This window comes from Callorhinchus milii, unplaced genomic scaffold (assembly GCF_018977255.1).
Source record: "Callorhinchus milii isolate IMCB2004 unplaced genomic scaffold, IMCB_Cmil_1.0 Scaffold3, whole genome shotgun sequence".
In the NCBI taxonomy this organism is placed as follows: domain Eukaryota; kingdom Metazoa; phylum Chordata; class Chondrichthyes; order Chimaeriformes; family Callorhinchidae; genus Callorhinchus; species Callorhinchus milii.
This window is the reverse complement of record NW_024704744.1, coordinates 45,155,494-45,168,022: the sequence shown is the minus strand read 5'-3', so window position 1 is coordinate 45,168,022 and position 12,529 is coordinate 45,155,494. Positions and strand designations below refer to the sequence as shown.

Here is a 12,529-nt window from a genome sequence, read left to right as displayed (position 1 = left end):
TCCTATATAAATACAAGTTGTTGTACCTCATTCAGCTTTGGGCAACGCACCTCAGGAAGGATATATTGGCTCTGGAGGGGGTGCAGCACAGATCCACCAGAATTATACCAGGGTTTAAATTATAAGGACAGGTTGCATAAAATTGCTCTCTATTCCCTTGAGTTTAGAAGTTTGAGGGTGATCTAATTGAGGTTTTCAAAATAATAAAGGGGTTGATGCAGAGAAACTATTTCCTCTGGTGGGAGAATCCAGATCAAGGGGGCATAATCTTAAAAATAAAGCTAGGCCATTTAGGAGTGAAATCAGGAAACAGTTTTTCACCCAAAGGGTAGTAGAAATCTGGAACTCTCTCCCCCAAAAGGATGCTGGATCCATTCACATTTTCAAGACTGAGATTGATAGATATTTTCTTAGGTCAGAGTATCAAGCGATATGGGGCAAGGACGGGTAATTGGATTTGTGGTACAGAGCAGCGATGATCTTATAGAATGGCAGAACAAGCTTGAATGGCTGAATGGCCTACTCTTGTTTCTATGTTGCCACAAAAGAGCAGGATTCATTGCATTTGCAAGAAATGCATGTTAGCATGATCAAAAGACTGGGAAGGTTTATTGTATATAGTTTTGTTTCACCCACAAAATACAGTCAATTCATTTTATAGTATAATTCTGTGACGTGCTTTGAGACGTCTCGAAGATGCGATAAGCCGCTATATCAAATGCAAGGATTATTGTTTATTACATAGATATCTGAAAAGCATTTTTCTGATGGATATGCCAGTGTATTTAGCATTCTGCCATAAGTGACTAGTCCTAAATATTTTATGACCTATCTGGTTTAGATATTGGATGTGCTATTTCACTTGCAGTATTATGTACAGATTAGTAAACACGGATCTGCTCTTGAACCGGATGATCCTTTCTGTAGTCAAGTTTGTGTGATCATTGAATCTGTTCCAGCAGGATAATTACCTTAAATTATTGTTACTGGCTGTGAAGGACTATTGCAATGATGCAACAAGCCATTCCATTGGCATGATCTTCCCAGTCTAGGATTTAGACAACTGGGGTAGCGGGGGATACACAGCGCCAGAGTAATCCGAGCAGAAAGTTTGAGCAGTGGACTGAGGTAGGACAAGATCAGAGATGGTTAGGTGCTGGATGATCTATTGACGGATGTGGAGCCTGGTGAGCACTGGGGTAATGGGAGTGTGCAGTTTACTGGATGAGTCTTAATGATTTAGTACTTGAAGAAAATTTAAAAGATCGATGACTGGCCATAATACCACAACCAAATCAATAATCTCAGTTCAATTGTCACATCAAAAGCAACATCCCTGAATTAAGCAGTGGCAAGATGATTTGAATTTCTAGTACTTTTGGTTGAGGTTAGAAGTTGGCTATGTTGGGTGTCACAATAGTCAAATTTACAAAGTAGTACAATGTTAAAATTCTGAATAGAGAATTGCTGCATTGTTTGATTTTTTTTATTACTCACATCTCTCAATAAACTAGGAACCATACCAGGAGGCATTGATTCTTATCCCCAGCAGTCTTGGAACCTAAACTTCACAGGTGCAGGTTTGCTGTATATGCTATCTGAGGGGTTGCTGCAAACAAGTTATTTTATGTATTGTATTTCATTTGCTCCCATCCCACACAACAGCAACGTCCAGAACTTTAAGGCAAAGCAAATTTATTACTTTAATTGTACTAAAATATGAAACGTGAACCCTGTTTTTGGCACAGTACTTTATACTGTGGGAATGTGGGGCCAGAATGGGAAAGTGGGATTAATATAAAAAATGACAGTAGCAAAGACATAGTGGATTGAATAACCTTCCTTCTTTGCAGCAAATGTTTTTAACCCAAATTTTTTTACAAAATTTGAAAATTTTTAAAACCACTGCAGGATGAAAGTGACAGCTTTTCTTCTTGCTACTTTTCACTCTATATTAGCTTTGTGTAGATTTTCTTTGTGATCACTTGCATAGGCAGTCAAATAGAGAGAGTATGGGTGATGCAATGTAATTCATTCTCTCGACAAACATTTGAATGCAACATTAGTCTACTTGAAGACTACTTTTAATGTTTATTATTTTAACAGTGATTTATCAGACTAGGTAATTTTAATTTTAGATAGAATGTATGACAAACTATTAGTTTGTTCAAAGTGTGTTTTCTATTTAGTTTTAAAATGTGATGAGAAATAACATTTCTTCAATCTAGACAAAGCTTCCTGATTCTGTCACAATAGTACCATTTGGAATGGATACCAGGGCTGCAACTGCAGAAACTTAATCTGATAGTTTTGGGGGGTAAGTGGTGAGGAGTTACTGGAAGTTTTAATTGAGGAGTGGAATGTCACCTTGTATTCCCATGGTGTGTAAATTCTCTTCCTTGGTTCTGGACGGTGTGGAATTTAAGGATTTCACATCTGCTGGTCTACTGGATTACAGTGATTTAAGGACATTGTTAATACAATGTCCTAGGTTGACCTGCAATGATCTAAGTGCATGGACACAGTTCACATGCTACTTATGAAACTTTGAGATTATCAATAACGGGTGCACACAAAATGCTGTCGCACAATAATTGTGGCAACAATTTTTGACATTGAAAGTTTTTTGAAAGAATGTGATTTCCTCCTCTGGTTATCTATGTGCTTGATCAGCTGTTTTACTTGTTGCAATTGAGGTGTAAGCAGTAACTTTTTTATGCCACAATTGCATGTTGCAACTAGATGGTAAGTCATTTCATTAGTACCTAACATGGTTAATATTTTGTAGATTTTTTTGTTTGTTGGCAATTCTTGCAATAATTGTCTGTTCAGGACAGTACTCTTAGAGAAGATATTTGGCACTGAAGCCAATTGAAGAAAACCATGAAAATTTTGGGATATCAAAAAGTGGATCGGGATGTTATAATAGATTGATGAATAACAATAAATCTTGCATTTGATATAATGAGTCGGAAGGAGGTCTCTAAGTGTGTTAAAGGATTTACTGTAATTTGTAGTGACTATTTTGCAGATAAATGTGGTAGCTAATTTGCTGCCAAGGATGATGCAGGAAGGTTGTAGCAAAATTGGAAATAAAGTGCAGGTCAATTAGCAACTGAAGGAAAGATGAGTAATGGGATAAAAATCCTTCAACAACAACAAATTGCATTTGCATAGTGCCTTTCATGTCAGGATAAATCACTGTTAAAATAGTAAACATTATAATTAGTCTTCAAGTAGACTAAAACTGCATTCAAACATTTGTTGAGAGAATTCCATTTATATAGCGTCTTTCACGTTAGGAGGACGTCCCAAAGTGCTGGACAGTCAGGGATCCACACCCGAACTAGTGGTCAGGATCAGGAGGCAGGGAGGATAGGGGTAGGAGAGTGACCGAAGGCACAGTCAAAGAGGAAGTTCTTGAGATGGGTCTTGAAGGAGGCAAGGTAGAGGGACTTGGGATGGAGTTCTAGAGGGTGAGGGCAGAGGCTGAAGGCCTGCCCGCCAATGGTGCGGGCAGGCAAGTCCGGGGATGTGAAGCAGGCCGGAGCCCCTGAGCGAGGCAGCGGACAGGTTGGTAGGGGGTTAGGAGGTAGGGAGGAGCAAGGCCGTGGAGGACTTTGAAAGTGAGGACCAGGATCTTAATCTGTATCCTCTTGAGTAATGGGGAGCCAGTAGAACCGGGCGAGGATGGGGGTGATAGGGTCATGGAGCCTAGTGCAGGAGAGTACACGAGCTGGATGATCTGCAGCCTGTGGAGGGAGGAGTTGGGGAGGCTGACGAGCAGGGAGTTTGCGTAGTTGAGCCTGGATGTGCTGAATGTGTGGGTGAGGGTCTCGGCGGCCTGCGGTGAGAGACAGTGGCGGAAACAGCCATTTTTTCTGGAGGTGGGGAAAGGCAGAGTGGGTCGTGGCCACAGATGTGGGGGATGAAGAACATCTGAGGGTTGAACAGGACGCCAAGTTTCCCTATTGGCTGCGTGAGGTATAGAGTGCATCCATGATGGGTGATGCTGTCAGCGCTCGAGGCTAACAGGAGCCAAGCAGGAGGACCTCGGTCTTGTTGACGTTGAACTGGAGAAAGTTAGCTCTGACCCAGGACTTGATGTCCAACAGGCAGTCTGTGAAGGCAGCAGCGGTCGTATGGTCGAGGGTGGAGGCAGAGAGGTAGAGTTTCATCACAAATTTTAGTGATTGAGCAAAATAATTGAACTGAATAATATTCAAACTGATTATGCTATAATTCACTCATTTTTATACATATTGAAAGAAGTATAATTCAGATATATAATGTCTGTAAAACTCTTTGTTTGTAATATGTAATCTCCTTTCATAGACTATCACTAAAATTTTGTGGAGTCCTGTAGCTCAGTGGTTAGAGCACTCGCTTTGCAAGTGAGAGACCTGAGTTCAATTCCAGGCAGGACGAAACCTTGGGCAAGTTTCCTTACTCCACACAGAGCCTAATAATAATCCCTCCAAAACTAAAAACAATAATTAAATTGGTCATTTTCAATCTACGACTGTTTGTGGGACATTGCTGTGCGCAATTGGCTGCCGCGTTCGCCCACAAATATACAGTCAATTCACTTTACAGTGTGTTCTGTGAAGCGCTTTGGGACGTCCTCCCGACGTGAAAAGCGCTATATCAAATGCAAGGATTATTATTATTATTATTATTATTATAAAATAGTTTCAGGTTGAGTTTTCTAGATAGATCTATAGTATAGATCCATTCAATTACTATAAACCTTTGATATTTACAGTATATTTAAACTGTAATTCCTAGGTTAGCTGTGCGAGTATCTTGTACTGGGTGCTTTCATAGCTTAGAAAATGAAATGTACCGCAGTGGCAAAACTAAAGATCTCTGCTTTGACGTATTGCACTCTTCTATTAGACAGAGAGAGACATCACTTGCTTTGTCATTGTTATGGAAATAGGGCAGTGTGGCAGACAGATGCCGCTGGTATAGAGTACATGATACCTTTAGCTTAGAGACTGTTAAGCTGCTCAGAGGAAAGTACGTCAGCGGTGCTGGTGGAGGATGTTTATCAATTTGTACAGTTATAGGGATGGTGAACACAATCTCCTTAAAAACCCTGGAAGCCTCATTTCTGTTCAATTCTACACTGAAGCATATACTGTAGTAGACTATTAAGCATCTTTGAAACTTGGAAAGCCCTGCTGTGTTACCGTGACTGTTGTGAAAGAACGGGAAAGAAAAGTCTGTGGGCCAAGATGGCTCTGCATAAGTGGATTGCCAAGCACTGATTTTCTTTTGAAGTGTGAAGGCTCTTTTGATCAGATACCAAAACATGGTTCATGACCAAGGTGAGAATGTTCTGTTTTAAATAGCTGATTTATTTTTGGTGGATTCTGTTTTGTTTTAGAAAACATGATTTATTTTGCTGTAGGTGTGCAGTAATAAGATATTCCAGATATTCCAGATACTTGTTTTGATAATCGATAATTAAATTTTTTTTGAAGATTTGTTTTACACAAAGAACATGCTTGAAGTTTCAAATATTGTTCTGAGGCATTCCTGACATGATAGGTCTGGTTGATCTTTTTTCATTCTGTTCAATATATACAGTATTTAAGTAAAGAAATTGAGTAAATCTAGACTGGAATTTCTATCCAAGTATGCCCTTATGTACAATATCTTATTTAGATTTATCTCAGGATTGATACTAATGCTTAAGTAGAATGGAAATGTGTATTTGCAAATACGGGAAGTATGGTGTAATTAATTATTTGGATATTAGTCATCAGAACAGTGCGCTCATATCAAAATCACCAAAATGTCCTTAACTGAATTACATTTGCAAACTTCTAAAAGTAAAATATTTCTGAAATATGCTTCCATAGCTGCAAATTGACCGCATTGTCCCGAATCATTAATTTGATTCTGGACAACTCAGTAATACTGATTTTTTTGTTGTTTATGTAAATACAACACAAAAAATATAATACAAAAAGACTATTTTCCTACAACTGCAAAAAAAGAGTGGAATGTATTCAAGTCTCCAGTGGGATGTATTCTGAAGTCTCTGTTCAATGTAACTATTGATTACCCTTCTCTGAAATGACCTTTGCTTGTTGTATATCTATCCCCAGACATAAGGAATCCACCACATAAGAGTTGCACAGCACGAGTCTTTTGAAGCGCTTTGGGACGTCCTCCCGACGTGAAAAGCGCTATATCAAATGCAAGGATTATTATTACTCTTAACATATATACAATATTTACATTTGGTATGAAACTAGTTTTATCAAGTAAATTTGCTCAATTCTGCAGTGTTTGTACTGTATAACCTTGGACTAAATCATACTGTAGCTATGGATTATATAACAAAATAAGCACTTTGTTGCCACATGTGTTGTGTGTCTGCAGTCTCGGTTGGATAGGATCAAGAATCCATCACAGTCGGCCTGAACCATTTTCATTGAACGGACAAATGCTTCAAACAAAATTGTGTACCTACCTCCCTTGAAGCAGCTAGAAATCAACCTTCCCTGATACAATATTGCTCATTTTGACTATTAACCTTGACAATACAATGCAGTTTAATTTGTTCTGGTTTTGAATTGTTGTAATATGGGTCGAGCTGCTGCTTCCCTGCAGTTTTGTTACAATGGTACATTGTTGCCTTAGGGCCCAGCTGAGGTCTGTTCAACTGTATGTATAAAATACTGAATTGACAGTTCTTAACTTTCTTATTGAGAAAATAAATTTCTGTGCATTTAAACTGGGTCTTTATTTGAAGCTTGCGTCTATTTCATAACTTGAACATCAGTCAGATAGTTTTAAATTTGCAGGTTGTAAGAATCGTGTGTCGATTATCCACTGGTTTATGCTTGGAATTACCTTCAAGCTGTTCAAGAGGCCCTACTTCTGTTGATTAATCTGCCTTTTCTTGTGCCTTGCTGTGGGGCATTCTGGTCTCATCAGTGGGAGATTTAAGTGAAAAGGCGATGAGCTAATATAACAATAGGAAGAGCTGTAGCCATAGTTGTTAGGATGGAATTGGACCTGCCGCTAGTTGCATGTAAGTTCCACAAAACCGTTCCCCTGGGAAATGATGTGATCTTATTGGATTAGCAAATCGGCTGAGATGTTTGTTGCGTTTCAGCATGCAGCTGCAGGTTTTCTATCAGACTCACTGTGGAGGCAAATGATTCCTATTAATTGCTGCACTAGTGTTGTGTGTAATGCCCTGTAGTCGGGTAGTTATCATGGAAATAGCTCATCAAGCAATATTGATTTCTTAAAATGCTTGTGACACTCTAACCTTATAAAAATTCCTCTTGTAAGATCAAGAATGCTCACCAATATTGGTGCTATACTACAGAAAGTACAATAGGACTTGGTCCTTGTAGGGATCTTCCAAGCTACACTGAACACAAATGCAATTTCCTCTTGTAACTCATGAAATTAAAATGACAAATTTTAGCTATCATCACAACTTTACTGTGCAAGTACCTTATACTGTATTGGAGAAGCTACAGAGCAATGTTATAGGCTTTTATACATTGGACAATGTCAGAATGCTTAGTGGTTCAGTGTAGTGAACAACACACTTGTTTTGAATATTTTAAGGTCCCACAAAAATAGGTGAATGACCAATTAATCTGGAGGATTATGGACCAGGACACTGGACAAAATCCTCTTCTTGAATAGTGCATGGGATGTTCAAAGTCTCATCCAAGGAAGCAGCGCTTCAAACATCATTGCAGTGGAGTGTCAGCCTAGACTGAGTTCATCCTAATGTAGAATTTGAACCTCTATCCCTCTGGTGAGAATGTAATCAATTGAGCCAAGCTGACATACCTTTTTTTAATGACTTGTATTAAAAGTTCAGAGCCACAAAGATGGTTCTAGGGTTTGGAAAAGGCTCTTAGATTTGGGGAGCAGAACTTGTTGCTTAAGATGCAGAATATGATCCCGATCTTTGTTCACAAAATGTACAGTAAATTTACTTTACAATGTATTCTGTGAAGCACTTTGAGACGTCTCGATGACATGATAAGGAGCTATATCAAATGCAAGTATTATTATCTCTGAAATATTAAGGCACGGAACATACAATGATTTACAATAATTCATCATTGGATTGATGTAGCTTCTTCATGTCAGGAGGATGTCTCAATGCACTTTACAGGATTTACTGTAAAATGTAGCGACTGAATTGTGAAGACGAACATATGGATGTTAAAAGGTTCATCACTTGAACTGTCAACTCAGAACCAAACTGTTTGAGTTCAAAGTTAAAAACTTCAAGTGGGAGAGTGCTTTATGCGAGGGTGAGAAGTCAGGATTGATAATGGGGAAGGATCAATATTCTGCAGTCACAATTGCCTTTGATTACCTTTTGGATAAATACTACAGAGGCTTTAATGGCCTTTTCTCATCCTATGCCATGTTGTGTTCTTGGATCATGATTTGATTGTAACTTCTAATATAGGTTTACTATACAATACAATTTACATTTATGTAGTGATTTATACATTGCTAGAATGTCTGAAAGAGCTTAACAATCCTGAGTGGCACCTGAGCTTTGGTGAGAGCTGAGGGGGAAGGAGGGGAAAGATGACCGAAAGCACAATAAAAGAGAGGGACTTCGGACTCGAGTTCTAGAGAACAGGTACAGAATGTGTGAAAGCTCGTTTGCCGATAGTAGGGTGTATAGGATGGAAGATATAATTGGCTGAACGAAGGGAGTGGCTGGGTCTGTGTGGTTGAAGGTATGTTAGGTGGAGAGATAGCCAGAGGTAAATCAATATTTTGATAATGTCGTATATTGGTTGATACTCATGAATAATAAACCTTGCATTTGATGTAGCACTTTTCACGTTAAGATGTCTTTTAGTGTTTGTTCACAGAGTACGCTATAAAGTGAAGTAACTATTTTGAAGGTGAATGTGGCATTCAATTTTCTCTCAGGAATATCTCCTCAACAGCCATGAAGTGAAATATTCATTTTATTTAGGGTATTGTTGGCAGGACACCGAGAGAAACTCCCTTCACTTTTCCAATAGTGCCATGGGATCGTTAACATTCACCTGAACAGGTAGATGGAACCTCGGTTTTATGTTTCATCCAAAGGACGCCACCTTGCACAGCACAAACCCAGCACTGCATTTGAGTCAGGTTAGACTATGTGAGTTCCAAATCCCAAAGTGGAGCTTGAATCCACAATCCTTTGACTGATGTGAGAGTGCTACCAGATGAGCCAGGCCAAAACACCTAGCTCAGTTTTTTAAAGATTTTTTTGGTCTTATTCATTAAAACACTTAAGTTTGAATGGTAATTAGATAATAAAATATAACTTGATTCCATTTATTGTACCAAAACGGTATAGTCAACAGACTATAAAATGTCCAGACACGTATTCTGCAAATGTTTACATAAAGTAATTAAGCATTAACAAATTGTTCCAACAGCAGACTTTCTAGGCACATAAGTTTATTTTGTGTTTAGCAGTATTTCATTGAAATAAAATAGTGAAATAATAATAATAATAATCCTTGCATTTGATATAGCGCTTTTCACGTCGGGAGGACGTCCCAAAGCGCTTCACAGAACACACTGTAAAGTGAATTGACTGTATATTTGTGGGCGGACGCGGCAGCCAATTGCGCACAGCAATGTCCCACAAACAGTCGTGGATTGAAAATGACCAATTTATTATTGTTGTGTTTTGGAGGGATTATTATTAGGTGTGTGGAGTAAGGAAACTTGCCCAAGGTTTCGCCCTCTGCCTGGAATTGAACTCAGGTCTCTCACTTGCAAAGCGAGTGCTCTAACCACTGAGCTACAGGACTCCACCTAAGTCTAAGTAATGATTCACAAATGGACTATGTGGTTTTCATTGTTACTTTTCCTGGGTTATTTATTGAGTCTGCTGTGAGCCACTGTATAGAAAATGCAGAATACTTACCGTCCTCACTGATAAACAAGGCGATAAGTAGTCACAAAGCACACTGTTTCCTTTAATAATAATTCTTGCATTTGACGTGGTACACTTTATGTTGAGAGGACGTCGCAAACTGCTTAATGGGATGTACTGTAAAGTGACATGACTGTACTTTGAACTTTTTTTTAATGATGTCTGCTGTGTCTTGAAAGATGTATTTCAAAGACTCCTACTGTTTCAGAAACCTGTACTGTTCACTCAACTAGAATTAACTAAATCATTTTGGTAGTTAAACTGATTCGAAAGCTGATTTATAAAGTGGATTAATTGCCAAGTTGTTTTTGAAACATCTCTGCTTAATTAGGTTTATGTGAAAAGATCAGGTTGCTAATAGATCAGGTTGCCTTATAACTTCAAAACTACTTCAAACACTGCATAGTAATTACCGTCCGTCATTGTGACTGCTTTTGTAATCGAGGAAACAACCGTTTTGCACGAGGACGTTCCACAAACACCATGATGTGAATAACTAATTTGTTTGGAGGAATGTTGGCCAGGAGAGCAGAAAACAAACAAAAGAAAGAGAATTCCTTTAAATCTTAATCTTTAACATCCACTTGCAATAAAAACAAAGCAGAGGTGACCTTGATGTGTCACGTCTCATCAATGGATGGCACCCAAACACAGTAATCGACACATGAAAGTCTCAGTGGTGGGCATGGATTTCAGGCATATGAGAAGTATCTAAATGTATTTTCATTTACTTGGACATAGGTATCGAGCATTTTCAAGCTTCATCCTTTGATGGGGAGTCCATTGTTGAGAGTTGGACAAACAAAGATGATGAGGAGAGAATTGTTGAAGGTAAAGATTTGATTTAGGCTGAAGGAATTAATGGAACCTGACTAAAGCTAATGCTGTATTGTTCTAGAGAACCTACGTTATACTGTGTAACCCCATTATAATCGGTAATAAAATCGCACCCACTAATAATGTCATCTCTGGTCAGCATTACTGCACGTCGCTGATCACGCGAGTGATGATATCACTGTGTATGCACAGAAAGCCAGATGGTTTCTTGTGCTAAAAATGGCCAACCTCCAGGTTGTTGCATCTCTACTGATGATAATCAGTAGAGATGGATAATCCTTCCAAAACAAAACAATAATAAATTGGTCATTTTCAATCCACGACTGTGGGAGGCTGCTGTGCGCGATTGGCTGCCGCGTTTCGCCCATAAATATACGATCGATTCACTTTACAGCATTATTATTATCAGAAGATGTTGGCTTCCAATACACAGTCTAACCTACTATAGCGAGTATGATAGGTTGTGAATTGACATTATGTGCATCGTCAGAAGGCATAGAACACCCACCAGCACTGTAACAAAGCACAGTATAACGGAGCGACACTGTATAAAGACTGAATTCTCTCCTACTGATCCTTGTTTTCCTTCCACTCTCAACAATGGACTTTTCATTGAAACTTGGCAATGCCAAATGCTTTGGTACCAATACTCTAATGTGTAATATTTATTAAAATGCAGTTTTTATTTCTGAATTTTCTTATTTAAATGCTCCTGATTTTCTATGTTTGTATCTTTGTTTTCTCTGCTTCCTACACTTGGACAAATCTCCTAAACCAGGGTAGCTGTCTGATCTGGTCTGGCAAACCACCAATGGGTGACTTACATTGTACTTGTGTTCGCTTAGAATCTCTGTTGCTTTGTGTTTGGTTATTGAGATTTAAAAATGCTCTTCATTTGCACCAGTGCCTCCACTGTGCTCAGTTCTATGCCCATTGACTACAACTGCAAAAGCAACATCTGGGAAAGACTGGATGCAAATATTAGTGAAAGAACCACTAAGTTCTACTATTTTAAACTACAGGCTATCAGAATCTTATGTACTTGTGATGAGCCAACTTGGGGTGAAAACTCTTTACTGTTTTGCCCAGTGCTTTAGGAAGTGTGCAGTGCTTTTGGACCACCTCCAGCCGTGAAAGGTGCTAAAACAGCTGTTATCACCACTATCAAAAAAAACCTGTCCTAGACCCATCACTGCTCCCCAATTACCTCCCCATCTCCATCCTCCCTTTCCTTTCCAAGGTCTTGGAATGTGTTGTTGCTTCACCTGTTCCTCTCCCGTCACTCACTCTACAAGCCCTCCAAACAGGTTTCCGTGCTTCCCGCAGCACAGAAACAGTCATGGTCAAAATGACAAATGACATCCTCTATCCTCATCCACCGCCTCTCCTCTCACCTAAACCTTCATGGTTCTGTCCTTGACTGGTTCAGATCCTACCTTTCACAACGTCTCCACAAATGGCTTCTCCTCCAGCCCCCGCACCGTCTTTTCCGGTGTTCCTCAGGGCTCTGTCCTCGGTCCCCTTCTCTTCAACATGTACATGCTCCCTTGGTGACATCATCCGCAAATATGGGGTCAACTTCCACATGTATGCGGATGACACCCAACTTGATCTCTCTACCTCCATCCTCAACTCCAGGACCACTGCTGTGTTGACAGAATGTCTGTCAGACATCAAGTCCTGGATAAGAGCCAACTTTCTACAGTTAAAAGTCAACCAAGGTGCTTCTGATTGGCTCCC

The 12,529-nt window shown here is 39.3% G+C and overlaps 1 protein-coding gene across 12 annotated transcripts in view; it reads left to right on the top strand.

Moving 5' to 3' along the window:
* Window positions 1-12,529, top strand: part of map7b (microtubule-associated protein 7b) — a 90,500-nt gene that overhangs the window by 40,834 nt on the left and 37,137 nt on the right. For 11 of the 12 annotated variants that reach the window (XM_042332945.1, XM_042332947.1, XM_042332948.1 and 8 more), the window contains exon 2: window positions 10,694-10,783. The exons of the other annotated variant lie outside the window; for it this stretch is intronic. In XM_042332945.1, coding sequence (XP_042188879.1) covers window positions 10,694-10,783 — 90 coding nt within the window. The remainder of the gene's footprint in view (window positions 1-10,693; window positions 10,784-12,529) is intronic. 12 annotated transcript variants of the gene reach the window in all.